We start from the raw sequence: 27,506 nt of genomic DNA, 5'->3' as shown, positions 1-27,506 counted from the left end.
GTCAGAAGTATTCATTACACTCTCTTGTAAACTTTCCAAAGGCCCATGTTATTAAATAATTAAAAAATAAGGATGCCTTTGCATGGCAGAGGGGTGAGGGTAGAATCTTAAAAACGTAAGTTAGCCCAATTATTTTCTGGGTGCGAGTATTAAAGTCCATAGGATGTGTATGCATGTACTTTTCAGGCAAGATTTGGTTCACTGCATTCCCACTGGATTGCTTGAAAGGTTTCTTAAGAAATGATGCTGCTTAGAGTCTTGGACTATTGCCTTGGAAATCTTGCTTACTTTGCAGTTAGTGAATAAATCTGTTTTGATGAAGATGAAAAAAACCCACCCCATGCTGAAGGGGGCTGAAGAGGGCTGATGTTCATAGCTCCAGAGCACCTTCTCTGAGCTCTTTCCCTGTATGGCTGCTCTCAGGCTACAATCCAGACTTCGCAGTGGTTTATAATTAAACCCGAGTTTTGAGGGTTCTGTCAAGTTCTTTTTGCCCACCAGGTCAAACTGAGTCTGGTTTCTATCAGAGAACGTTTCAGTTCAGTTCCCCCTTGAGGACGCATGGGAACAGACAGTCCATTCATATCGAACAGATGACCATGAGGGGAGGCTTAAAAAAGTCTCTTTTTGTCTATTAAGCTAAGACTGAGAAGTTATGAAAACTGCTTAATAATGTTCCTTAACATTTATACCACGCTATTTTCTTATTTTAATTTTCCAGGCAATTAAAAATAATTGAAAGTTATTGCCAAATCCCCTGAAGATATAATTTTTGTTTTAAATAAGCTTATTTCCATACTTGTGAGATCACCAGATATTTATTTGACCATCTTTATAGGGGTCATGCAGATTACGCACATGGGATGGGAATGTGCAAAAGGACTTGCATTGTAACAAGAAAATGAGAAGGGAGTGGAAAACATAGTAAAGGTGGGAGTAAATGTTCAGATATTTAATTATTTGAACAGAAGGAATGTATCTGTGCACTTACCATCTCAGGTCCAGATTCCTCAAAGCACATAAGCGTGTGCTTAAAGTTAAGCATGTGCTTAAATCCTGTTAACTTTAAATGAGACTTATGTACACACTTCAGTGCTTTGATATGGATTCTGAATTGAGGCCTGCAAACGCTTACATAGGTAACATCAATTGAGCTAATTCAGCCGAATAAAGTTTACTTGTGCGTATGTGTTTGTGGGACTGGGCCATTAGATACTGCTGTACCTTCTGGAAGGTTCTGGGGCCTAAGATAGAAAGAAAGAGAGAGCGAGCCCCACTGCCAAGCAGTTGTATTGGTTGATACAGGCAGTATATATAGCCAAACCTCTTCTATCTTTACTTTTATCCTATTAATAGAGTTGTAGCAGACACAATCCATGTGGCTGCTCAGTCACGCTGCATTGTAATATTGCTTAGCCAGTTCTCCCCCTTAAGGCTTAAAATCCATCACATTATACAAGAGCTGAAAGCCTTCTTGTGGTGTCCCAGTTTTTTCCCTTCATGTCCATCCTATCCCCTTTCTATTTTTTTAAATTCCTTTTTCCTTACGCATTTGACATTATATAAATTTCTATCTGTACCTATAGATGGGTTGCATTTTTTAAAAATCTTGCCATCTACAGTGTTATAGGCTGAAAGGATCATTTTTATGTTGGAATAGAGAAGGAGTTGGGGCAGGGGAGAATAACATACTCTATTTGTAAAGATAAGTATGAGTGTGGAACGTCTCCTTTGGATGGGGCTGCTTTGCCAAAGTTTGGTCCTTAGGAGCTGAGTATGTATGTGTCTATCCTCTCTGGTTAGTAGGTTGGGTTTAGAGAGCTGGTTTTTATTTTTTTAAACTGTTACAAATCTTTGCCCTTCTTTAATCCCGCTGGCCACGTTGCAGGAAAAAACCTTCTTTTAAGTATGTCACATATGTATTTTTTTAAGTGCATCCTTTGTGAAATGCATGTCCCAGGCCGCGTTAGTTCTGTTTAGACAAGTTACCCACTGGAGCTTAAAATAAAACAGAAGAAAAGGGGAGCAGTTGTATAGAGCTGCTGGAAAGGCTGAACTGAAGAGCGTCTTCCCCCTGCCCCCCGCCTCCATTTTCCCCTCCCCCCCGCCTCCATTTTCCCCTCCCCAGAAACTCCCCTCCTAAGTGCACTGTCTGGTGCAAAGAGCACGTGATGCTTATTTCTAAAGGCAGCAAAAGAGGCTTTGAAAGTCTAAGACTGTAATTGGTTGTCTGGCTTTATCCTTGGAGCTCTGGGGAGGTTTCAGGAGTAATAACGGTTACTTAAAGTAGATGAGCTTCTTGTGGGTTTCCTAGAATCATAACCTTTCTTCAGAGCGCATTAGTTGTCTGGTACTTACAGAAGCATCTGCCTGTCTTTTCTATAGCTTTAAAAACATTTTGAAAGCAAAGAATTTGATTTCTCCCTCTACTCTGTGTGTGGTAGTGAAGGAGACACCTCCCTGGAATGCAGCGTTTGCCAGTGGCCCTGGCCTGACTGAAAAGAGAGGTGGGAAGAAAAAGCGATGTCCCTTTATTGACTTTAAATCCTCATTTTAGCCGCTAAGTTGTACCCAAAATGTCCTACCCTGTCTAGGCACAATGCGTTCCCTTCAAGCTGCACCATAGGTTTTCTTGGGATGAAAAATATGGCAGTCCCTAAGAAACCCTGGAGAGATGGGTGCCGGCATACATTGTCATTTATTAGGAGTGGGAATTTCTGTTTGCAGCTTCCATTAACCTTAATGGGATTTGTACACATTAATTCATGATCGCTGAATTGACAATATACCCTCCTCCCTTAGACGTTTTAAGCAGCCTGAGACATAAAACCTGTGTTGTCCACTGCTTAGAGTAGGGAATGGGTAGTCAATACTCCTGCATTCTGGTTCTCGTTCTGACAGTGACTTCTTTTGAGCAAGCTGCCACAGCCTCTGTTTTACCTTTCTGTGGAAGGGACATAGTTACCTGGAGGATTGTGGTTTTGAGATCTTCTGATGAGGAGTGCTGTATAGTGCACATTATTAACACTGACACCACAGGAAGGACTGTATGACTCTGGTCCCTTGCGTACCTCCAGGAAAGGGTATGTGACTGGTGTCCGTTGTGAACCTGCAGGATATAAGAAGTGTGTCTCATTTCTCTGCTGGCTCTTTGAGCTTTGAAGTAATTCATTGTGATGTGCTTAGACAACTCTTCCCAGCTTAGTCTGATGAATCTCTCAGTTCTATTTCTCTCCTCTCCCCTTCTGCCCCCCCCACCGCTGCCTGTCAGTGTCACGTGGCCATGCCCACGTGCCATGGTTTTGCCCAGGGTCCTGACAGCAAACCAGCCTACCACAAGTATCAGATTAGGTGCCTGGAGGAGGAGTGGGGAGAAGATGTGAAGGCCTAATTCTCTGCAACAGGGACAGAAGAGATTCCTGAAGGGATGTTGCATCTTTGTGTTACGTTGGTTAGGTTTTTTTTCTTTCTGTTCCATGGTTATATATTTAAAAAAACCAACCCCCCCCCACCCCCCCGCGCACTGACTTTTGCAGAATGTTCTACCAATAAAATATTTAAAATGCTTTTAAAAATCATAATCCTGGCAGCCATCCATAAAGGATTTTATTCACTTTTTAGCTGTAGGCATCTCTCTGCAAAAGCAGCAGGGCTTGGGGTGTAAAACTCCGGCTGACTTCCAGTTCACATGGCATGGATGGGCGATGTCACTGCGCTGCAGCAGCCTGCTGGTTAGCATATTTGGTTCGCATCAGGGTGATCCTGGCTTTAGAAGCTGACTGTTGTCTGTCTCCACTGGGAGAAGCTGATTATGCCTTGGGGATAGTACCATGAAGACATTAGTTTAGCAGGATGGGAACAAACAGGTAGCCTTTGAGGAAGACTACGGCACTGATAGGTTAATCGTGGGCGGGGGCGTTTGCATGGGTGCTGCTTTGGAAAGGTACCAGGTGGCGAGACCCTAGTGCAAGAGGAACAAGCCTGCGAGGAAGAGAAAAGCAAGGAGGCATCTGAAAACAAATACTAGTCAATATGGAGGGCAAGGGAGCTTCAGCGTCATCCCAAGAGCTCTACTGAGTGCCCTCATGGTGACATGCGAGCATCATTCAGATCTGTAGAGCTGTAACCAGCTGCCATGTGCAAACCCAGTTGTGTGTGTTTGCCTGCTGCAGGGAGAGGAAGCTGTGTGTGCACTGTAATGGAGGGAATAGCCCAGTGAGTGGTGCAGTTTGTGGAGGTCAGCAGAGGGCCTACTTTCAGACATAATAAGCCATCTCCAGCTTGGAGATGCATTCAAGGGATGTTCTTTGTTAAGTTGCCATTGAAAGACATTGCAGATCTTTGCCAGTTTGTTTGCAGCTGTGCTTCCCAGGGTGGCTTGCTTGTTTAATGGTGTGGTACATTCTGCCTGTCCCTCATCCAAGATGTTTATCGCACAGACAGGGGGTGGGGGATGGGGGTAAATCTGCCATGCAGCATGTTGGAACCAGTTTTTAAAAAATGCAAAAATCCACAGTATCATTGACAGTTTGCAGCAGAGGAATCCTGTAAGTTTGCATTCTCCAGGTGCTGGCAGCATTTAGCTACATTCCCATTTTAAATCAAAGGCGGGTTATGTGTTTTTAGGAGACCGTGGGCTACTACCACAGGCACCAGAGGAATCAGAAAAACCCCAAATCAGTCCGTTTTAGAGCTTGTTAACAGTCTGCCCAGATACTAGAGGAGGGTTTAACAAAACAACAACAAAACCTCATCTGTTTTCTGTCAATGTTGGGTCTCTCTCTCCCCCCTCCCCTTTCCGAGTTCATAAACCCTTGGCCACTGAAGTTTCTTATGTGTCGGATGGTATTTGAGGAAGAACAACACGCTTGCTAGAGCCAACATTAGCGGAAGGCACAAGGGGAATACTTGCCCTTTTATGTGAGGTTTGAAATTAAAATGAGAATCTTAGCTGGCAGAGTGGGCTCCTCTCAATAGAGGAACCGATGCCTTGGAGAGAATTTCAAGATGGAACTTACAGGCAGTTAGGGCAGCAGATTCTGGTTTTAATTTAAAAAAAAGAGGGGGGGGTTAATATCTGGTAAATGCTTTTTAGGTTCCCAGAACAATGATCCCATAGGGAATCAGTCCAGTGTTTCAAAGCGAGCAGAATAGGGCTGTTTAGAGGAGGTTACTTGCTTCCTTGTTGAATCCTGCTTCCATGAAACCCAGTGGCAAAACTCCCCTCAACTTCATTGGTGTCAAAGCAAGGCCCGTAGGTTCCTCCCAACTTCTGTCTCCCTCTTGCACACACGCTCACACTCAGTTTCTCTCTCTCTCTCTCACGCACGTGCATGCGCACGCGCACACACACACACACGGTATCCATATAGCAGTCAAAGAGTTCCCACACAACTGTTGCCAACAAAAACGGCCAGAGGAAAAAGGCCCATTTTTTCTGCTTCGTCCCCCTGATCTGGTTTGCACTAGTGTCAGTCAGCGACTGGCCCTGCTCCAGCATTGGTGTGTGGGTGTGTGTTTTGTTTTGTTTGTTTTTTAAAAAACCCAAACCACAGGGTAGGGAATTCTTTTCAAGCCATAATTTTTAGTTTGCACTGGAAGGGCAAGGCAGAGTCTTAGCCAATGGAAAAGAGGCTCCGAACCAGGGCCAAAAACCAAGTACAGTTCTTAACAAATAAATCAACTTTATTTCTTTGGAACTTTCTTTACAAAGGTTTTCTTGTGGGAGCACTGTACTCCAGAGGTTTAATTCTTGACATTCAGGTCATACTCCTTTTACTATCTGGGGAGGGAGTGTAGTGATTACAGCACAGGACTCTGTATTCCATTCTTGGCCCTGTCTTTGATTACTCTGAGTATTCAGTGCCTCAGTTTCCCCATCTGTGCAATGAGAATAATCTCTGCTGTCATCCTCTGGTCATCACTATCAAGTCAGCGTTCATGGACAGTGATTACTAGTGGTATCTGAGATGTGGGATTATTTCATGCATATTGGAAAAACATGACGTCTCAGATGGCTCTTATGGATAAATGTTGATTTCATAATGGCAACCCCCGTAAATTCATAGATTACAAAGGCCTGCAGCGACTATGATATGTAGTTTGACTTCTTGCATAATACAGGTATAGGTAGGAGGCTTAATTATTTAATAAATGCTTGCAAAGTGCTTTGAGATCCTTGGGTTGAAAAAGCTATATGCTTATTGCAACTGTCATCCTGATAGAGTAGAAGGCTTTCTGGAGGCAGCAGTCTGATTCAAAGGGGAGAACATACTTTGAAAGTCACCTTGTCACTTTGTTTCAGAACACTGGTATTCAATCTTTTCCATACTGGCATCCCCTAGAGCAGGGGTCCCCAACCTTTTGAGGACCAGGGACCGGTCGGGAGCGCTCGTCCCGCGGCTCAGCCGGACCGCCCGCAGGCGTGCCTGCGGGAGGTCCACCGGCTCCGGTTGAGCTGCCGCAGGCATGACTGCGGACGGTTCGCTGGTCGCGCGGCTCAGCTGGACTGCCCGCAGGCACGGCTGCGGCAGCTCAACCGGAGCCGGGGGCCCTCCCCCAGGCGTGCCGGCGGGCGGTCCAGCTGCGCCGCGCGACCCGCGAACCGTCCGCAGTCATGCCTGCGGGAGGTCTACCGGAGCCCCGGGAGCAGCGGACCTCCCGCAGGCATGACTGCGGAGGGAGCGCTCGTCCCGCGGCTCGGGTAGACCTCCCACAGGCACGCCTGCGGGAGGTCCACTGGGTCGGTTCGCGGCCCAGTTTCTAACAGGCCGCGGACCGGTACCGGGCCGCGGACCGGAGGTTGGGGACCCCTGCCCTAGAGGCCCCTTCCCATTTAGCAACATGTGAAGGGAAGCCTGGAGGTAACCCCTGATATCTTTTCACAACCCCCTTGGGGTGTGGTGACCCCAGGTTAACCCCATTCTCTGATTCCCTGAGCTACTGTTTCAGCCTGTCTGCAAATTCAGGTAGATATCACTGCACCAATAAGCACTAGAAACATTTTTTTTAAATGAAGGGGAAGGAAAGGGAAGGGTCGTTGTCATCCTCCCCATCCCAAAAAAAAACCCGGTTCAGAAATAGCAGCTCAGAATAGGAGTGTGTGTGTGTGTGTTTAATTATGATGAGGATTATTTTGGTAATAGAAATATAACCGTCTGTAGTTGAGCTGATCCCCTGCAGCCTACCCAGGCACTGACCTCTGACCCTTGTATATGTGTTTGAGACAACTGGCTAGTAGTACAGGCTGTGAGAATTGAGACTGGTCCGTCCAGCTCTAGTGAAGCCGTTAGTGCGTTGCCCTATGAGGTCTGCTGCTTTTTCCCCCCAGTCTAGATGGCAACTGGAATCTAAAAAGGAATTAGTTTACGGCTAAAAATAAGTAGACTTATTTCACTTGGTACATTTTTTCCAGATTGCTCAGAGTGAAATACTTCCTATTTATTATAGATACACATATGCACGCATGCACACGCACATGTGTATTTCCACACACGCACACGCACACACACACACACCGCCCTATATAAAATAATATCCACAGCTGCATTCCAACTGCACTCATAACCCTTTTTTTTTTTTTTTTTAAAGTACGCTGGTTTTTTTGATTGCCCGATCCCAGCTGTGCAACCTCACTGGGCTGTGTGTGTGTGTTTTGATGTGGTTGTGAGCAAGGATCCCATCGGGCTGCATGTCTAAAATCCTCCCCAGATTTAGTCAGCTTGGTAAACCCGGAAGGGGTCTGGGAGTGATTTCAAGGATAAGAGCTGTTTATGTCTGGCTCAGAGTTTCTCGGAACAGCAAGCTGAAACTCTCTGTTGCTTATTTAACATATATATATTGTGATTTTCCTTTGTGAAGATGCATCTGAACCCTAATGTAGACCAAAGTTGAAAGTTTAAAATGGTACCCTTTGCAGAGAGCAGGGCCGGCTCTAGGCACCAGCAAACCAAGCACATACTTGGGGCGGCACATTTTCAAGGGCGGCATTCTGGCCACCTTTTTTTTTTTTTTTTGCGTCAGACAGCAAAAGCCTAGAGCTGGCCCTGGCAGCAGCAGTGCGTCGCGCCCTGGGGCCGCTGCGGGGGAGTGGCGCCCGCATCTTGTGGCTGGGCCAGGCAGGCTCCAAGCAGGGGACACTCGGGCTGGTGTCACACGGAGCCGCCTGCAGATGCGGCAGGGCGGCCGCCCCCCCAGCGCCACAGCCAGGGGCGAAGTGACCCGAGCTGCCTAGGGACTGTGGCAGGGCGGCCAGAAGCAGCAGCAGCAGCTGGGCCATAGAGGGTGGGGCGCTGCTGTGTTGGGTGCGGGGCCCGCTCTCCGCGGCTCCACTCCCCCTGGGGCTACCCTGCTCTGGCTCCTCAGCCCCCTGCTGGGGTGGTCCCCCCGGCTCTGCCCTCCTGGGTCCCGGCTGGTCCTGGAGGTGGGAGCCCTGGCTGGAGGTGTGGCCCAGGAGCCCCACTGTTTACCCCAACCCTGCCAGCGCCAGACCGGCTGGAGGCGAGGGGGGAGCCGGCAGAGTCAGCACTGGTGGGGGGAACCCAGTGCTGGGGCGGGGTGGGGGAGAGCCCAGTGTAGGGGCGGCAGGTGGTGCGGGTGGGGTGAGGGGGAGAGCCCAGGGCTGGGTGGCAGGGGGTGCGGGTGGGGGAGGGCACTGGTGTGGGGGGGCAGACAAAAATTTTTTTGCTTCGGGCAGCAAAAACCCCAGAGCCGACCCTGGCAGAGAGAGGCTTTGATTTGAATGCAGTGCAATATAGAACGGCGTGCGCGTTGGCTGACGTCAGTCCGTCAGAGGTAATGTGCACCTACGGCTCAAGCAGGTGGGGAAGTGCCCTTATCAGGACCCACGTCTGGATCTAAGTGGTTGCTTAATTGTGCCCTTGAAGGAAACAGTAAACCAACAACAAGCTGCAGAAGTGTTTCTGTGTTCTCTGTTTAGCTGGCTGTCAGTGATGGGCCTCAAGCCTTGAAATCCAGCTCTATGGACCCATCCCTACCAACCATTACTGATGGGCAAAGTCTCCTCGGCTTCCCCTGGTCAGAATATGCATGATCAGGCCCAAAGAATCATTTTCAGCAAAGAATTTAACAGCTGGGGGCGGGGGAGGAGTTCACTAATCACTTTGAGCCAGTTCAACTGGTAGAGCAGTTTTTTCTGAATGTAAATGTCAAGGCAGGAATAGCTGGCTCTTTCTACCACCACACCTCTACCAAATATTAATCTCAGAAGTAAGTTTACAAGCTACACTACAGCCTGTAGCAACCTGAAAGTATCCCAGGAGGTGTGTTCATAACAAATCATGGCCATTTTGTGTCCTAATAAATATGCTTCTGTGCATAACTGGAGCCAAGATCCGCCCAGTTTACTAAATTCACAGCCTCTCTGGAGTTTCTCAGTTGTATTGAGCACTTTGAAAAGCAAATCGCGCAAATACATATATGTTGTTTTTTTCCAGTGAAATTTTAAAACCAAGCTGCAGGGTCAGTGGTTTTTTTGGTAATAGCAACTGGAACAAACTGTTAGGAAATTGGGCTGGGAGATTTTTGATATGGATCCACTGTTGGCTAGTTGTGAGTTCAAACACAGCCACCAAATGGAACCTGGCTAAAATATCACAGAAAAAAAAACCGGGGTGGTGGGGAAGGAGGAAATGTTCAGACAGCAGGGCTGGGGAGGGAAATAGCTTCCTCCACACGCTGGCCAAGGAGTTTGGAAATGGAGTCGAGGGGCTGGAAAACAGTTTTAATGTTGCTTCACTCCAGACATTTCACAAAAGAGACTCTGTTCAGAAATTCTGTGAGGCTGAGGAAGTGTGAAAGAGAGGCATTTTGTAGGAAACAGAACGGGTCCAATTCCTGTCTTCCTTCCTGGAAGTGAGTCCATTGGAGGCAAAGGACTTTACGCTGGTGGAAATGAGAGGAGAATTAGCTCCTTTGTTCCCAAATCCTTGAGATGAACTTTCTCAAGTACCAGATGACTAAAACACTGCATCTTGCATAACATTCTTGGGCGGGGAAGTGCCATTTGAGTAGAATAAGGCTTACAGGCAATGTGGAGACTCTCCCTCCGAGAGCGGGCAAAGAAAGTCCAGGTCAGGTCTCCGGTATAGGGTGAGCACAGCAGCTCCAGCAAGGAGCTTTTCACAACACCTTTTCAAACCACGGTGTAACAGGCACTCTCTGAAGTGCTTTCAGCTGCGGTTTGTGAAGCCTCCCCGCAGGTCAGACGCAGGGCGACACAGTGGCAGCCAGTGAGTGTGCTGGGAAGGGCAGGAATAGAAAGCAAATACTTCATGTCATCAGGCCTCCCAGAATGACAGGGTAAAATGAATACTTGCTGTTTCCACCAGAGCTGGGCGCGGGGAGACGGAGAGCTCTGTGCTGTGACGGTCTGGACTCCTGCCACCAAAACCAGAAACCTAATAAAAAAATAAAAAGGGCAGACTGTAGTAAGCGCTTCCTAGAACTGGTGTTTAGATGTGGTAGGTTTTTCTCTTTTAAATATATACAGTAAAGATGCAGTAAATCTTCCTACTGCTCCAGATTACAGTGCTCCGAGCTCACTCTGTTTCACTGAGACAGGTCGTTTATACCCATCTGTCTGCATCAGACTAAATATTTTTCCCCAATCCATGTGAAAGTACAGTCCTTGATAGAGACCCCCCCTTAATACCTTATTAATCACCAGCCGGCCATGTTGCCAACAGCCTGTAGGAAGCATGTGTTCTAGCGATTGGAGCTCGTGTCACGGTTTTAAAGGATTTGGATGCAAGGGAACTTGAATCTAAAGTATGCCTGGTTTGGGATTTTGCAGGAGTTTGTTCACAATTGGGTGCCTTCAGAGCGTGTTGCACCTGCCAATTAAACACACGCTTTGATTCCCCTCTCACTTACTCTGGTTTGACCGCATATGTAGCTCCATTGGCTTCAGCGGAGCTATTCCTGATTTGCACTGATGTAAGTCACAGGAGACTAACCCCGCGTAAGAACGCCTGGGGAGAAGGCTGTAACACCAGCCGCTATGTTCCTCGGGGATTGCACTCTGACTTGAAGGAGCAGCTTAGAGTGCTTGTTGGTAACATAATGCATGCCTTCTCCAAACTGCTACTCATGGCATCTCTGGGGGTGTCCTGTTCACCCTGCCATTTGGCCTCTGCAGCGTGTGGCCGTGGTGGCATGTGCAATGGCCTGAACCAACCTTAGGACCCTTAAAAATGAACAAGTGTTAGGGGTTTCATTGGGAGAAGGGACTCCATATGGGACACAGTCATTTCATTCTGCTTAAGAATACTTTCTATGCCAACTTTCTTCCAAGACAAAGTCCTTGCAGGTGGGTAAGGCGGTTATTTCCATTTTATGAAGGAGCTGAATTGAAGTGACTTAATGCATCAGCGGCAGCACTCAGAATAGAACCTAGAAGTCATGTCTCCTAGTCCCCATCTCTGAGCATTACACCACTCCTTTCCAAAGCCAGAGCAGACCCCAGGGGGTCCTGACTTCTAACTAGACACTGAGTGTCACGTCTTGCATACAGAAGCTGTCTTGGGGCTCTTTCTCCAGTCTTTGCAGTGGCACAGCACACAAATGGGTTAGGATAGTTGCACTGACCCACTTTTCATCTCTGATTAAGGAAAGCACAGCAGTTCCTGAAGGATCAACACTTTCAGATCTTCTATTTGGCTGGTTTTAATTTAATTGCAAGGTTCCTTGGTGATGGAAGAGTCTTGCTCCCTGGCTGAGGTTGAATACCCATGGGCTTTCTATGAGCTAGCTGTGGCTGCATGGGCTGTATCTCCGAAGCTTCTGGTATCTGTTTTGTCTAGCAAAATCCCATGTGGATCTATCTTTCCTGAATCAGTTGCATGTCATCCAGGGGCCCCTGTGGGACATAGCTGGTGATAGATCTCTAAGTGCTTTCTACAATGCTTTTGCTGCAAGAGGACATTATCACCAGGGGTGAGCCTGATCTTGATAGGGATGCACTCGTAGTTTGCTGAGTCAAAGAAGCAGCAGCAGCTTATTCCTGTGTTACACCTCATGCTCAGATACCACAACAGTGAGCATGGTGCAGAGGCCTGGACAGAGAGATTAGATGCACCATTGTTGTTTGTTTGGCTACTGAATTGCTGGTCGGAAGGTTTACTTTTAAACTCAAATGAGTGCTGGGGAAAATCTCCAGCCTGGCAGCTCCTGGAAAATGACGTTTTTCAGGTAGCCACGTGATGGGTACTCTGCAGGTGGCAATGGGCAAGCTTCCCACCTACATGTACACATTGGGGTAGGGCTTTCAGAAGCACCCCAGGGCCTTGAGAGCACAAGTCTCAGTGGCATTTAAGGGGGAGGGATAGCTCAGTGGCTTAAGCATTGGCCTGCTAAACCCAGGGTTGTGAGTTCAGCCCTTGAGGGGGCCACTTAGGGATCTGGGGCCAAATCAGTAATTGGTCTTGCTAGTGAAGGCAGGGGGCTGACTTAATGACCTTTCAGGGTCCCTTCCAGTTCTGTGAGCTAGGTATGTCTCCATTATTATTTGTGCTCATACATCACAGGTGCTTTTGAAAATCCTGCCCACTGTGGCCATCCTGTCCCATTTGGTCCTTGGCCTCTCCAAGGAGGCCAAACCAGGTGCTACATTGGGCCAAATGCAGTGCTTAATTTGTGCCAGGGTCAAGCCCTGGTACCTCTGGGCCTGGCAGTTCATCCCTGGCACCTCTTTCATTACAAATTAAGCATTGGCCAAATGCCTTTTAAAAAAAAACAAAAAAAAAGATAAGCACCCATCCACTAAGACCTAGTCAGACTTGCCATGTTCATTTAGGCCAGCAAGGAGCTCCTGAAAGGTAATTACTGTCAGTCACCCCCACTGCAGGTTGAATTAGGTCCGCTTAGGAACTGACGTAGTAGCCCCTGTTATCTGTGCCTCTCTCAGTCATTCATTGGTTTTACCCTCACAACACCCCTGTGAGGTAGGGAGCCATTAACTCCATTGTACAGCTGGTGCAGGAGGGGCTAAGTGATTTGCCCGAGACCACACAGAGAGTCAGGGACAGAGCCAAGAGCTGATCCCTGGTTTCCGGACTTCCAGCCCCATGTCCTATCTACTGAATCATCTATCTAGCTGAGGGGGAAAGTTACACCAAGGATGGACATAGCACAATGAGTGTCACTTACATCAGCATCCTCTTCAGGACTGTCCTGGCCCCTCTGGTGAGTATGTGCTACGTCCCAGTAGACTGCAGTGTCGTCTTTACAGCCATTGCACGCTCTCAAGGTCAGGCTCCTGTCTAGGCACATGCCGAGATCACAAGTTTCCTTGGGAGAATCGTGCACGTGTGAGTCAAGAAGCACCCATGTCCCTCCACCCCGAGCTAATATTTGCAGCCAGTTATAAACACCATAAATGAGAACTTCCGGTTATCATGTAACCAGGTTTTGATCCCGAATCCACTGCAGTCAGTGGAATGACTCCCATTGGCTTTGGACCAGACCCAATTTTAGACCGACCCTTCACTACAGCATCACCAACAGCAGTGCTTTCACGCTGCACAACTGAACTGGGTCACAGCCTTGCCCTGTGCTGCTGACCCGTTTGGCCTGATGTCTGACCCTGATGGTACAGTTTATTGCCTGCCACTCACTTGTTTGCTGCTTTATTTTTTAATGTATTTTTATCTTTTGGTGTCTGTCACGTTTTTTAACCCCCAAGAAGTGTATCTTTGAGGTTTCTACAAACCGGTATCAGACTGGCGTCTGGTCTTGTGGTTTTTGTTCTTTGTGAGAAATCCACTTAATTTTCACGCCCGAACTGAGTATCTGCCGAGACAGGAAGCTCCACCCTTTCTTATGGTATAACTGAACTTGGCTCTTTGCAAAAGCAGCAGCTTGAACAACATGCTATAATGCTATGCATGGATTTATGGGCCTGTTTCTGATTTTGCTTCCCCCGGTTTTATGTGAGTGTAGCCCCTGTGACTTCGGTGGCGTTATTTCTCAGGTACACCCACATGAGGGAGATAAAGAATCAAATCCATACACACACACACAGGTTCAGAGTCCTTTCTAGTAGTCACATAAAGAGATGAAAACAGAGGTTTCTTGGATCACTCTGTGTGTGATGGGGGACATTTAAAGCTACCATGAAAAGATAGACTCTTGTTTGCAGTAGGATCTGCTCCAAGTTCTTGACCGTAGCTCCTCCCCTCTATCTCCCTGGGGTGCGTAGATGTACATGTAAAAATCATGCATTACTGTGGCTTGCTCTCCTGAATTGCCCTTTCATACCCTCCCTTTCCTCCCCCTGAGGACTGAATCATTCATTCTTGATGGAGACCTTGGACCTTCTGGGCTCAGTCCTGTGTTAGGAGAGGCGTGTAGCAGAGCGGCCGTAGGACAGAATTGCAAATCACAGTTCCTTCCGTGTCTCCCTCCACTGCTAGAGTCCTGTAACCTGGTGCAAGGTACTTCTTCCCTTAGTGCAGGCTCAGCTTTCCCTGTGGGGCGCAGTAGTGGCCCCATGGAGCCTGCACCCCCACCACCTACACCCAGGACTGTGATCAATGCAGTGGGGAAGGATGGGTCCTATTCGTAGCCCATCTGCAACCACATAAAGCCAGGCCACAATCCAGCCCTTTAAAGAAGATCCCAGCCAAGTAGGATTAAGTGATTTCTGCTAGTATTGTTCCCATGTCCCCGATCCATTTCAAGCTCCATTTAAAAGGGAAGGGGCAGGGTTGAGGGAAAGACACCCTATGGCCTAATCAGAGTCTCCACACAGAACGTGCTCTGTCCCTTTAGCTATCTGATTTCTATTCAAAGATGAATCAGTAACCCCATGCAGTGTGGGTCACTGCACCTGCTTCCAGCCTGTCAGATATTCTCAAAGCTACAATAATAGCCATCCTGGCCCGGCTTGCCCTGCATCACTGAACTCAAAGAGCAAAACCCTGGAGTTTTTCTTTTTTCACTTGCTTTACCCCCTGCTGTGGGGGAGCTGCATTCACACCCATCTTAGGACGGATAAAAAGCCAGGGCAATGTGCAGGCGTTTCCCCCATTGTAACTGCAGTAGGCTTTGGGGGGGTTCTGGGTTAGGATTAGATTTAGCTGTGGTGAGATCTTCAGCCCCAAAGGGCTGAATTGGAACTGGAGAATTGGGTCCCTTCCTTTTGGGGGGCTGCTTCTCAGTTGGATTCCCCTTGAAGCAAGTGCAGCCCTGCAAATCCCAATCTGCACCACCCTGAAATTGAAACCAACCTTCACTTCGGGTCGCATCACCCATTAAGACCCAGCTGTTAAATGTCGACTAGGTTTCCTGCACCTTCCCGCGAAGCATCTGCTGGTGGGTGCTAGCAGAGAGAGGAGACTGGATTAGGTGGCCCACTGCTGTGATCTGGTACAGAAGTTCCTGTGTTTCTAGCCAGGGACCCTCATGTTCCCACATGGTCTAAGCAAGCCGGTTTGGGTAGCTACCTTAAAATAGCTTCGCACCCGCCTGCCCACCACTCTCCACCTAAAGTTTCCTGCTCCTATTAGGCAAATGGGCCCGATTCTGCTCTCGTTTTCACCAGTGTAAATCAATAGCATTACTAGAGTGAGGGGGCAGAATGAAGCCCAGGTTTGTGAACAGATCCCTTGGGTGTTTGCAGAGGTTGGGTTTGGGGTGCTGTTTGGTTTCAGAGACCTGGGAAACAGGCATGTTTGCTTGTTGTTGGCTTGTTGCGTATAGGGTCAAATTGCAAAAGGTGCTCCCAGGGACTTTGGCCCATTCTGTTGCTCTCCTCATCCACGTAAGGACACTGCTTTGTCTGTAGCATCTGAACTTATCCCATAGTGGATAGCTGTTCACATTACAGGGGGCTTAGGCGGACACACAAACACACAGACCCCCAAGAGCACTCCCTGCTTTGTGCTCAGGAGAAACCCTCAGGGAATAGAGGAGCCCGGAGAACAAAAATCGTCCACTCAGCCCAGATGCTAGAGAGGAAACTGACTCCAGAGAGCGAGTACCCCAGGAATGACCCCCTCTTGAGTAGCTTGAAAGTGTCTTATTCTGAGAGCCCAATTTTCACTCTGTGTTGGACTGAAAGGGAACTTTTAGGGGCCAGGCTGGGCTTGCTAGTTAACTCCGGGCCTGCTTGTTTTAGTAGTATTATTTAGCATTCGGAAGGGAGGGGTGGGTGTCTTTCTGAGAAGCAGCGGGTAAAGGTCATCTCCACTGATCTCATGCTTTGATAATACAATACCTAATCGAGCTAGCATGACATGTCAAATGTGAGCTCATTTGGCCAAAATCCAAACTAGCCTCATTAATACCAGGGTGACTTTAAAGGGATGCCATCATGTTTAGCAGGCCCCAAATCTCACTTCTGTGGTTTTCGTTAGGATCCATATAAACTTTTCTGTGTGGTTTCGCCTTACCAGAGCAAATGCCACAGTGCCCCTAAACTCCCCTATAACAAGAGACGGCTTATACCAGTGCTGTTGAGCAACTCTACAATAACAAGCCACTTTGCATAGCTCTAGGCTTTATGAGGTACCTTACCACAACAAACCATCATGAAAAGCCCCAGTGCTTATGCAGAGCTATACAATAACAAACCATTGTTCTTGAGCAACACAAGCAAAGGGGAATAAGGTTAAGGAAACATCTATTTCTGTTTCAAGCTTCTAAGAGTTTATTGCATACATCGGGGGGGGGGGGGGGGAGGTCATTTATAAGAATGGTGAAAAGCATCCTTTAGTGCCCCGTTAAATGCCACCTGTGTTAATATTTTATTTGTAAGTGTGGACGTGTATATATTTGGATGAAAATAAAAGTATTTTCATCCAGATACGATCTACCGTGCCTCCCCCATGCTGGCTACTTTGCCCACGATGAAAGCGACAGAGTGGTACTTTCGTCAGATTTACTTATTACCAGCTGAGAGCCTGTCCTAGCCTGGTGTATATCCAGTGAATCATGTGGCAGGGGGAGTTGTACTACATGCCTCGTCATATTTTTGCATTTCAGTGTCCAGACTACTAGAGTATGTTTCTTTTCCTTTCTTGTAACCTTCCACCTCCTCAGCCCTGATTTTTTTTGCGCTGTTGTTCACACTCCCTTGTGGTAGGAAGATCAAATTCTGCCTATTTCATCAGCAGACTCTGCTTTGCAAAGCAAAAGTCATGCTTGGATGAGAGGCATGTGATAATGCTTTCTCACTGGCTGCCTGCGTGGCCTCTCTGCTGGGCCTATTGGTCACCAGCTGACCACTTCTGACACCTGTAGAACATGAGCCTTTGGTGGATTTATGGCATAGCTGCTGCAGCTCAGTGAGGAGGGAAAAAATATTTTCCGTGGCTGCCCAGACAGATACGAATGTAACGAGAAGGGTAACCAAATGGCATGTGTGACAGGGCAAAGAGCGACCCACTGCTTTTTGGATTTCAAAGCATTAGCCCCACTTCTTCATGAACAGCCCTGGTTCTTGAGTCATTATTATTCACAGAGGGTGAGAAAGCAATTATTATTAGCAGTGGTAAGAGTCGCACCCATAGCTCCGGGTGAGCAGACCCTGCTCTGAAGTGCTAATAATCGAAGTAGACAAGCCAGCTCAAGGGTGGAAGGGGAACCAAGGCAGCGGGAGGTGAAGTGACTTGCCTGAGGTCACACAGCAGCTTGGGGTGTGCAATAGACTGCAGGGCTTCCAAGTCACAGCCCAGTGCCCGGCGCACAAGCCAAGCCTGATTCGCAGGAATGCTAGTACCACATGGTGGGAGATGATGTTGCTTCATTTAGAACAATCTACAGGGGCTGTCAGCAGCTGTTTCTCTTCTCTCCGGTGGAGGGTGGGGGGGCTTTCCCATCACGGCTCCGGTGCACAGGAACAGAACAGCGCTGACCACTGGCAGCAAGGGGCATGGATTGTTTTGCTTGTCTGCTCCTATATTGTGCAGCTCAGGCTCCCCCTCTGCCTTGGATGGGCAGCCTTGATTAGAGGGAAAAAGGGAGGCGGGCGGAGAAGGAAAAAGGAGACAAGGTGTCCCTTGAAAATGCAAATGAGGTGATTCTATTTAAATATCTTTTCTCGCGCCCCATTAAGACTTGACGCTTTCCTCTCTGTTCCCCAAAAGCTGTTTGTTTTTACACCGCCCCCCCCACTTCAAGCCCATTCCGGCGCTATCCATGTGTGCGCAGGACAGGGCACAGGGTGGCTGTCCTCCATCCTGCCTGAGCAGAACCTTCTCCTGCAGCTGAGTCGGGTAGCAGTGATGGGGGGGGGGGAGGACTGGTCTCCACGCTGAGTCTTGCCACCTGTTGCCTTTTTCATTCCAGGCCCCTACTTCTCCCCTCCCCACATTGCTCACCATCCCCAGTGGATAGGGCTGGGAGCCGCCTCGCCTGCCAAATACCATTCTGCTGCTGTCACTGCTTCTCCACAGACGGCATCTCTGACAGCAGAAAAGACCCTTTCCCCAAGCCGCTGCCCTGGGCTTGCCGCAGCAGGCATTCCAAAGTGCCCCTTTCTAGCTGGTGAGGGAGGCGGGGCTGTGGAACAGCCACTTCCAAAGTCAGCCCAAAGAAATAAAAGGCTGACGCTGAGCCAAACGCAGCTCTTGCAAAGCCACTGACACTGGCATTTGGCACTGGCACGGGCTAATTTTGCACTCGCGGTTACTCACACACGCGCTCTGCTTCATCTGCTATGTATGGGAAGGCGCCCCAGCCTCTAGCTCGCCTTAGAATGCTGTAGTAAGAGATCTGTGCCGGGTTCAATTATGTTACAACACGACTCGGGGCGTAAAAGACCACAAGCAGTCCTAGCAGCGCAGGCTGCCAGATTAACGGGCATTAACTAGAGACTGGTTGGCTTGAGCCACAGCTCTGCAAAGCTGCTCTGCCACCCATAAAAGCAGCAGATTGACCATGGACTTGATGTCAGAGTTCCCTCCAAATTAAGGCTGGCAAAGGGGCTGTGTTTTTGTATGGCATCCAGCTCCAGGCTTTGCTGTGAGCAGAGTGTATAGGGTAGTGGACTGGGCATCTGGAGAAGGGAGTTTGAATCTCAGTTCTGCCTGAAACTCCCTTTCTGAAAATTGGGTAAATCACTCAGAGCATAATTTCCAAGGATAGTGGCTTCAGGTGACTCAGTTTTGAGTGTTCAACTTGAGATACCTTAAAGGAGCCTGATTTTCAGATAATGCTGAGCAACAGGCCTCTTTAAGGGGCCTCAGGTTGGACACCCAGAATCAGTAGACACTTGTGAAGGTCTTGCCCTTAAAACTTGTCTGTCCCACAGTTTCCTCATTTATAAAACAGAGACGGTGGATACTTACGCGCTTTTGTATAATGCTTCGCAGTGGTGGGATGGAAAAGCTCTGTATAAACATACGGTATTAGGATTATTACTGGTTATTGCCATATTGTGCTGCCATCTCAATAAGAGCCCTGTTGGACAGCAATATGGAAAAGCAGTGAGTTTTCCAACTCAAAGAAAGAAAGTTGGTGTGTTCTTGTTTTATTATTTGTACTCTTCATGCAGAATGAGGTCCAGAGCCCGTCCGCTAGCCTTGTTTGTGCTGGCGGCGCCTCAGTCTGGTATCCCCAGCACACCAGTGAAACCAGTAGTTACCAATTTTTTTTGCAAGCCACACTGGGACTGTAGGAATTTTATGTCCTGGTGGTGTTGAAGGAAAGGGGCCCTGCCTGCCAAAGGACTATTTTATGCTTGAGGGTGATGTATAGGCCAAGCTGAGGCACTTGTGGAAAAGGCAAAGCAGCTCTTGGCAGCGCCCCCAGAATCCACTGCAGCTGTGGGGTAGTGAAGTCATCGGCATAACAACCATTGCAAACAGAATAACAAAGTCTGCTCTGTTCTCATTTAAAATAATCTTTCCAATTCAGAAACCCCATGAAAATTTACCTTTCTGCATACAATAATAATAATAATAATAATAATAAAAAAGGCAGATACTGCTTAGCAGCACAGTGTGAATAGCTCAATTATATTTAGGCTTCATTTTAGCCCTTGTATTGTAACTTTATGTCTTGCCATTTATGCTTTAATGAATGAATGAAGCTAGTGTTGTGTTGTGGAATACATTGGTCTCTGTCCCTTTGTCTCTTCCATTTGCAGTCATGAAATGATAGTTCTGTTCAAGGGATGGTGGGAAAAGATCAATATTTGTTTTAAATATCACCTTTTATTCTGGCACTAAACTGACTGTGAAAAGAACAATTATTAGATCTTTGCTTCCTCTCCCCCTCTTCCTTTCAGATCCCTTCAGATCCTCCTGCTTCCAAAAAGCCCAAAACTGATGACTCTGCTTCCCAGTCTCCAACTTCTGCCGAGAAGGAAAAGCAGTCCAGTTGGTTACGATCCTTGTCTGGTTCATCCAATAAGGTGACTCTTAAGTTATACACTTGCCTTGTTTAAAGTAGATTGGTGGGAGGAAATTTGCGCTTGGTGTCCCTCCTTTGAAGCCAATGGAACAACACCAAGGATGGCTTTGGCCCGTGCTCTCTAAGGGTACATCTACGTGCTCGATCCATCAGGGATCGATTTATCACATCTAGTGTAGAAGCGATAAAATCGATCCCCGATCACTCTGCCGTCGACTCCGGAACTCCACCGCAGTGAGAGGCGGTAGTGGAGTCAACGGGGGAGTGGCAGCGGTCGACTCGGCCAGGTAAGTCGACCTAAGATACGCCGACTTCAGTTATGCTATTCGCGTAGCTGAAGTTGCGTATCTTAGGGTCGACCCCCCCACTAGTGTAGACCTAGCCTAAATGAAAGATGTCTTCCACCTTTCCCTGATGAAAAGTGAATTACTCTGCCCTTCCCCTTCTCCTGCCACCTCTCAGTGAGCATTGGCGGTGTGGCTGTGGGATGAAATAAGCAGTTTCTCGATGCCTCAGAGGTATGGGAATCCTGAAAGGCCCTGAACTCCCAGGTGGTCTCTTGCAAACCACATATTATTTGTTGGCAAGCAACAACTGAACAGGATTTTAAATCTAATCCAACTTGGCTCTTCCAGTGAAAAGCACTAAGCAGTTAGGTCCAGAAAGCCTACCCAGTTGGGGAATTGTGTTAGAGACAACACACACAGACACACACACTTACTTTCCTTTGCAGTTTATACTTTTGAAAGATATCTCAGTGGTGACCAATTTTTGTTTATTTTTCTCTTCCTTTCTTTCCTTCTCTCCCTTGCAGAGTATTGGTTGTGTCCATCCCCGTCAGCGCCTCTCTGCTTTCCGGCCTTGGTCCCCTGCTGTTTCAGCAAACGAGAAAGATCTCTCGACACATCTTCCCATACTGATCCGAGACAGGTAAGAAGACTTGAGCCATGGGGTGGGAGGGAGAATCAATTTTATATGACAGCAAGCCCCTTTGTGGGTGTTTCCCTTGCACTGATATGAGTGGCTGTGTTGTTTGGTTCAAGTCAGTGTGCTGGCAGTGCAGTGAAAGCATTTGCAGCCGCAGTTTTAAGTGATTCTGAGGAGGGAAAACGAGAAAGTGGCAGTATTTGTGCATACAGTAATTCAGTTTTCTTGAGTGAAACGTGCCTCAAAAGATTGCGAAATGAAGGATCTGTCCATGCATCATTGCTAGTTCAGTGGTGCAAAGAGACAAGCATTTTGTGCAGTTGATCTAGAGTTTTGCCCATCTGCTGTTTAAAGATGGCTTGGCCATCAACTTCTAGGATGATGGGTGGCATCTGCTCCAAGTTGGTAGGGACCAGTTGTTATCACCAGACAGCTCTTTGGTGGCCCCCTGTGAAATCTCTCAAGTGGTCTCCTCCCACATCAGTAGCACACAGGTGCCCCTGTCACCAAACCACTGCCAAAGCTGACGCATTGACTCCCTTATTGGCAGGCTCAGCAGAAATGCCCTGGATTGAATGGGCCTTGGAGCCCAAACCATCCTCTTGGCCAATACCGGTGGTTTCATGAGATTAGGGTTGAGACACTCTGGGCAAGATGGTGCATGGAAGCATCCACTCCTGCTGCATTTGTTGTTCCTCATTCTATACAGCTCATTTCACATGCCCTTAAGTTATTCTTTTTAAGGCACTCAAGCCACTATCCATGTACTGTATCCATCTGTTAAACTTACTGGCTCTACAATCTTGTCCCTTTGGCAGGCGCTGTTGAAATATACCGAGACAACTGTCCCTAGTAACACTCAAACTCCGGCTCATGGCATCAGTTTGGTTTGTCCTTCCGGACATCTTGATTTCGTACTTCCTAACACACACTGTTCTAAACCCGTTTTAGTGAATGTACTAGTATTTCAGAATTTAACAGGCCTTCCGGTTGTTATGGGAATGAACTGACTTGACTTCCAAAGCCAGGCCTGTTGCTGCTTTCTTGGTTATTATTATTATTACAGCAGCACCAGAGATTGGAGCCCCATTGTGCTTGGTGCGGAACATCCACAGAGAAGAATCCCTGCCCCAAAGAGCCCACTGTCTAAATAGATAAGAAAAACAAGTGGAAGGGGAAACAAAGATGCCAACTCGTGCAGCATATCAGGGGCAGAGCTGGGAATAGACCTCAGGTCTCCAGCATCCTTCCCGTTGCTCCCATCCTTCTGGCGTTAAACATTCTGTCCCCCTGCATCAGCCTGCGATTTATATCTCCCAGGCCCCCCGTTCTACCCCTGGTTATTTTTAGGGAGCTTTCAACAGCATTTCTTAGCTAGCACTGCCACCCCCCCCCTCCTTTCAGCAGATCCCCCAGTGCCTTAGTGGTCATTCCAACCTAGTGGCTTAGATTTTTATTTCAATTGTTTTTCCCCTCCCTTCAGTTATCTCATTTTTTGGAATACAAAAGGGTCTGTACATGTAGAAACGTGCTCAGATCCATGTGATTCTGCGTGCATATCTATATATGCTGTAACTGCAACAGGGGCTGCCCATGGAAATCTCCATTGACACCTGGAGGTCCAGATTTTCAGAGTGTTGAAGTTGTGACTGCAATCTGTGCTTGTGCACAGTGTGTATAAATGTATACCCTATTTGCATGTGTACCCACCTTGTACACGAAAACTTGCTTTTGCATGTACAAATTATGCAGCTGAGGCTTTGACAGCCATCATTGGAAAGCTGCTGTTATGGACCTGATTCTGCTCTCACATTCGTTTTCATACAAGTGTAGTAGTTACTCCTGATTTACACTGGTGCAAGCATGATCAGAATCAGTCCCTGTCTAGGCAGTGGTGGTAGCGCTGCCCTTACTTGAAATTGCCTGACACGTTCCATTATAAGTCCCTGTTCTCAGTTGTTTATAACTTTGCCAAACTTAAACTGCTCAGGTTGACAACTTTCATGCCAGTTGTCTGCCTCAGACTGAATTTTTTGGAAAAGTTAGGAAACAGGAAGTTTCTGAGAAGAGACTGGGGGAAATACAATGTTTTGCTCCTGTTAACAAAATGGTTGTTAAGATTTTTTTTTAAGACACTCCAGCACTCTGTGCTTTGAAAAAAGCGCTTGGAATTTGGCTGGGTAGTCACCCTGGTTTCAAGCATGTGTCTTGCTGTCCCTGCAAAAATTCGTCCAAATTTGGCAGCTATAAGCCTCTGAAAAATCTTAGTTTGCACATGCTCGGTAGAGACTTTAACATATAATTAAAGATTGTTTCTCACTGCATAATTGCAAGGGGTCTGAATTAAGGCTACATCGGCAACCTTACCAACATTTTGAGTGCTTGACATTGCAATCTTAATGTTCTTTTAACATGGTTCATTGAATGTAATATAATATATACACACTCACATACATGTGATCTGGAAAACTTAATTATGCACTACAGAATGTTGTTGGCACTCTATTGGCTTTTCTCCAGGCTGTGCAATCTCAAAAGTTGGAAGGCAGTTGTGGGTGGTTAGATGTAAAAGCACCATATCTTGGATGAATCCATAGAACTTCAGAGACAGAAATATAGAAACAGCATTTAACATACGGGAGACTTGACACTCTGGTCTCTTCCATGTTCACAGTATTTAACCTGTAATTCCTGTTGAACTGAGTGGAGGTTAGGTGTCTAAATCCTCCTTGCACTTAGAAGAGCATGGAGCACTTAATGGGTGGAGATCATAGGGCCAGATTCTCAGCTAGTGTAAATCAGGGTTGAAATCAATGCAGTTCCGCTGAGTTACACCAGTGGAGGATCTGGCCTTTTTCAGTCTAAGATGCTAGTTAGGAGGCATTTTGAAGGCAAGAATGGGACTGAATATTTTGCCTTTTTCCTTTGTCTCCCCTTTCCCGAACAGTTTTTACTCCTACAAAAGTTTTGAGAATGCTGTGGCCCCCAACGTGGCTCTTGCGCCTCCTGCTCAGCAGAAGATTATAAGCAATTCCCCATGTGCCACAGTGGTGTCACGGAGCAGTGAGCCAATGAGCAGCCCGGTCCAGCCACGGAAAAGGAAGCTGACTGCAGACAACCCAGCAGTCCCGGACACAGTGACCACCGTCACTGCTACCGAAGAGGACAAAGAGTCAGAAGCAGAGATTGAAGTAGAAACCCGGGAGGAATGTAAGTGTGAGTTACCTGCCTTTATTTTTTTTTTCTGAAATAATTTTGGGGTTTGGTTTTCCGGATCTAGATACCCAACTCCTCGAGGCCCCTCTGAAAATCCCAGCCTTAAATAATAGTGAGAAACAGAGGCACAAGTCAAAAGTGAAATTTTCACGGAAGGGCACCCCAGGTGCACACTCACAGAAAAGCACATGCTTAGATGCAGCCACAAAATCTCACACTTGCATTAAAATGGGTGAATGCCCGTGCAAATGAGTATATCGTACATCCCATGCCCTCTGGTGCCAAAAAAGTCTGCCCTGGGACTTGCATGTGCAGTCAGCTATTTTTCCCATGCAAATGGTGGTTTGCGCGCGTGCACACACACACACACACTTTTATTTCAGAGGGAAAATGTGTCCCTAAGTGGTCCATTTTCAAATTCTGGGAATCAGCACATACTTATGTACTACTTAAGTCCCACTTCAGCCCTGTTGTGACGGTTTAACTTCAGCGAGGGTAGGATCAGCCCTTAAGCAGTGCACAGGGTTGGTGCTGCACCTCTGCAGAGAGGTGAATTTCACCCACCAAGACTAGCGGGATATCCCTGTCCAGTTCTTCCCCAAAGCACTGGAAATGTTCTCCAGATGGAGAGTGCAGAGAGTTTGCATGCAGCCAGTGAGCTCAGTGGGCTGAATCCCAAAGTCTGTGCTTAGACAAAACTTCCGCTGAGTTTGATGGGAGCCTTGCAGCCCTGTGCATTGCTTAGATCTATATTTCCGTCATACGTTTCTTTCCTTTCTCCTGTTTGTAAGATTATCCGTTGCGTGGCTCCTCCTTTTTAAAGGGTCTCATCTCATTCTCACTTAAGTTGCTGTGAACGTTTGTTAACCTCAGGATTTTGTTTGTTTGTTTCAGTCACCTCGTCCCTGTCTTCGCTCTCCTCCCCATCCTTTACTTCATCCAGTTCTGCGAAGGACATGAGCTCACCTGGCATGCAAACCATGGCCACTGTCAGCAACTCCTTTGAAGTTGCCACCCATGCTGAGTCTCACAGCAGCGGATTGGAAGCTGAACTGGAGCATCTAAGGCAGGCCCTGGACAGTGGCCTGGATACTAAAGAAGCCAAAGAGAAATTCCTCCATGAAGTGGTTAAAATGAGAGTGAAGCAGGAGGAGAAGCTAAATGCTGCCTTGCAGGCTAAACGAAGCCTGCACCAGGTAATGATGGACAACAGCTTCCTGTTGTCACTGTCTGCATATTCACCTCCAAGGGGAACCAATTGGCTAGTCTCGCGTTGAAAATAATTCACCTGTCTTCCCAGAACGCTAGCAGCATTCCCTGGAGTTCTGGTTCTGAACAGAAAAGGGCCAGTGCATGGCATATGGGAGCTCTGGCTATATATCACATGGCCACCTGCCCCTGTTTAAGAGAGAATCCCAAATTTTTAACCAAAACCAAACCACTTCCCTGTTTCCCTTTGAGAAGCTCGCCAGGCCCAGCCTGTTCACGTTTCTCTCCTCAAAGAGGGGCCTATTGAGAGCTTTTGTCTGTTGGGAAGTATGTAAAATTTCCCCATTGTCCAACCCAGGCGCATCTCTGCAGGGCATGGCGTGGCGTCAGCACGCTGGGGGAGGGAGGGAGTTGAGATTGCCAGTCTATAGTAATTATCTACATTTGTGTTCTAGTAACCAGGGTCCAACCTCCTCTTAGGATACTGCATATGAAGCATAACTAGGTGGTATTGTACCCCCAGTTCAATGGAGCAGGGATATTGTCTGTAACAATGAGCGTCGTGTTATTTTTAGCATAGAGGGCTGGTAGCAGAGACCCTCTTGCTATTTGGCAAAAGCAGGCACACACGTTCCTGTCAGCCAACAAGTGCCAGGTTTGGGGGGCCAGGGGCTCATATGTAGATGTGATTTGTTTGCACTAAGGCTTTGCACCAAGACAAAGCAATATTAGAACCTAGGTGCTCTATCACAGTCCCCGTAGTAGGAGAAAGGTGCCTGGGTGAACCTGATTCATATTTGAACCAAAGTCTGCCCAACCAGTTGGCATTGACTCCTCCATTAGGCCCAGATTTGCAGCTCATTCTCTCACACAATATACTGCTCCTGTAAGGAAGTCTTCAGTCTCACAGGTTGCAAGGTCAGCTTCCAGGGGAAGGGAGGTCCAGCGCGTTCAGTCAGCCAGAGCTGCTCACTCACTCTGTGTGCCCTAGGGGCAAGCCACTCGATTTCCTTGTGTTTCATTGAAGCCAACTATGTATAATATAAAAAAGCAAATCTCATTTACGTAAAACAGGTGCTGAACCCAAGTTGAGCTTTACAGGATTAATCAAGCAAAGGAGTGTGTCAGACCGGGAGAGAGGATGGCGTCTGGCCCTCAGTTTCCATTTTGGCAGCTCTGGGTTTCCGATTCCACGGAGCTAGGGCGTACGTGCATGTGCACCCCCCATGTCGGGGTTGAGCTAACAATGGCCTGGCTGGGAAGTGAGATTGTCAAAGGAGTGAATTTCCCATGACCCGACTGCAGTGTGTTACTTACCAGAGACACAGTTGCTGTGAGGGTTTGCCTCTGACAGAGAGGAAGTCCAGCTTCTGGGAGGGGGTGGGAGGAGTCATGTGCCATAGTTCGTTTAATTTAACCCTTTAAAAAGCCAGATCACAGCCAATTTTTGCAAAGAGAAACATAAGTAATTGATGTATAAAGCATGACATTAAGATTAGAATATTTGTAATTTGAAAAGCATGCCCACATTCATGTATCACATGTGTCCGTAAACTACCAGTTAGCCTTTTCCTCTCCATTTGTTCCCTTTCATTTCCCTCTGGTTTAATTTGATTTCACAGCTCTCGCTTGGGTGATAGTTTTTATGCTAGTCATTCATGCTAAGAACTTCGATGGCAGGAAGGGAAACATTTTCTGAATGAAGCGGAGGTTGGATTTACCTTCGCTTTTACTGCAGGGGTTTCCTAACCAAAGCAGGTTCCGTTGGCTACTTGGCA

The 27,506-nt window shown here is 47.4% G+C and overlaps 1 protein-coding gene across 3 annotated transcripts in view; it reads left to right on the top strand.

The window, feature by feature from the left end:
- SKI (SKI proto-oncogene) overlaps window positions 1–27,506 on the top strand; it is a 144,850-nt gene that overhangs the window by 107,124 nt on the left and 10,220 nt on the right. For 2 of the 3 annotated variants that reach the window (XM_044996324.1, XM_044996326.1), the window contains exons 2-5: window positions 20,252–20,377; window positions 21,191–21,306; window positions 24,251–24,519; window positions 25,414–25,715. In XM_044996324.1, coding sequence (XP_044852259.1) covers window positions 20,252–20,377; window positions 21,191–21,306; window positions 24,251–24,519; window positions 25,414–25,715 — 813 coding nt within the window. The remainder of the gene's footprint in view (window positions 1–20,251; window positions 20,378–21,190; window positions 21,307–24,250; window positions 24,520–25,413; window positions 25,716–27,506) is intronic. The other variant, XM_044996325.1, reaches the window with a different exon arrangement.

This window comes from Mauremys mutica, chromosome 21 (assembly GCF_020497125.1).
Source record: "Mauremys mutica isolate MM-2020 ecotype Southern chromosome 21, ASM2049712v1, whole genome shotgun sequence".
Classification (NCBI taxonomy): Eukaryota; Metazoa; Chordata; order Testudines; family Geoemydidae; genus Mauremys; species Mauremys mutica.
The sequence above is the reverse complement of the archived record's forward strand: the minus strand, read 5'-3'. Positions and strand labels throughout refer to the sequence as shown.